Source organism: Acyrthosiphon pisum, chromosome A1 (genome assembly GCF_005508785.2).
Source record: "Acyrthosiphon pisum isolate AL4f chromosome A1, pea_aphid_22Mar2018_4r6ur, whole genome shotgun sequence".
NCBI lineage: Eukaryota > Metazoa > Arthropoda > Insecta > Hemiptera > Aphididae > Acyrthosiphon > Acyrthosiphon pisum.
The window spans coordinates 9,276,346-9,277,569 of record NC_042494.1 but is presented as its reverse complement, the minus strand read 5'-3'; the positions used below and the strand labels follow the sequence as shown (position 1 = coordinate 9,277,569).

The 1,224-nt window shown below is 43.5% G+C and overlaps 1 protein-coding gene across 2 annotated transcripts in view; it reads left to right on the top strand.

The window, feature by feature from the left end:
- The first annotated feature begins 354 nt into the window (after window positions 1-354).
- LOC100572872 (probable G-protein coupled receptor No18) overlaps window positions 355-1,224 on the top strand; it is a 120,047-nt gene continuing 119,177 nt past the window's right edge. The window contains exon 1 of one of the 2 annotated variants that reach the window (XM_029486594.1): window positions 355-580. Coding sequence is in view for 1 of the 2 variants with exons in the window: in XM_003247342.4 (XP_003247390.2) it covers window positions 357-580 (224 nt within the window). In the remaining variant the exon portion in view is untranslated. The remainder of the gene's footprint in view (window positions 581-1,224) is intronic. The other variant, XM_003247342.4, reaches the window with a different exon arrangement.

The following is a 1,224-nucleotide window of genomic DNA, read 5'->3' as shown; positions in this document are numbered from 1 at the left end:
TAAATATATTTGTCTTTGTTGAGCAGCGACGTGTGTACGTATATTATACTCGTATGATATTATACTGCAGCACGTGTGTCCATGAATTTGTTTGCATTATGTAACGTTTCATTTTACAATCGTGTCACATGTCTCACATACACCCTGTGCAACGCGGCGCACGTTCTGCGGGGGGGCTTGCGAGCATCGGCGTGCGCGCGCGTGTGCGAGGGAGAGTGCTGCAGTTGGATTTATCAGCGCCCTAACCACAATGGTAGACGACCAGGAGCCACCAAACAGTATACCTAGCCACCGTGGACCGCGGCGTAGGGAGGGATGGTGTGGCGGGAAAAAAAACCATCGGAAGCCCTCTGAGAATGCGCCGCCGTGGGGTTCGCGCCGCCGCCGTCCGTGCGTTAAACCATAGAGTTGCGTTTTTGCTCGAAAATACGCTTACGCACACGCACACGCACACGCGCCGCCGCCGCCGCTTATACAACCACCGTGCGCGCCGGCAGTGTTCGGTTGAAAACCGCCCTGTAGTCACACGCGTGGCGACCCGAGAGCGTACCGTCTCCTCCGATGATGAGCCGCGTAAAAGGTAATTTTCGTTTTGTACACCTATATATACTCGCGCCGCATTCGACAATAATTATCCGTGTCGCGTATCGTAGAAATTAATTATATGATATTGTAATGTAATGTAAAATACGACGCAGTTACACCGTATAAATATACGTCTGCTGGTATATTTATGCAACGGCGTACTATATTAATAAGGTTGTCGCAAGTCTTAGTCGCAGTCAAAACAACATTGTATATGAAAGAAACAACATTGTTTGTTTTGGAAACATTTTTTTTTATAACACGCAACGTTCCATTATTTTCATGATCAAAATGGACACCCAAAACGCAGCCCAATGCGATTTTATTATTTTTTCTTATCATATTATATTGGTGTACCTATAACTCATGTATAGTACCTAGTACTTACCTTATTGGTTGGCGTGAGTTTATGTAATTTTCACTATTTCACACCGGTCTTGAAATAAAAAAAAAAAAAAAAGAAACGTATACGTACCTACAGGTGTGAAACTTTAATTTTTTGTCTTATTTAAACAAATATTGTTTTAATTAATAGGTAAAATATCAAACTAAATTAGGGCCGTTCTTACAATGTACGGTAAAGTGTCGGTTAACGCTAACCGACTGATAACAGATTTTTTACCGGCAGAATTCGGCCGG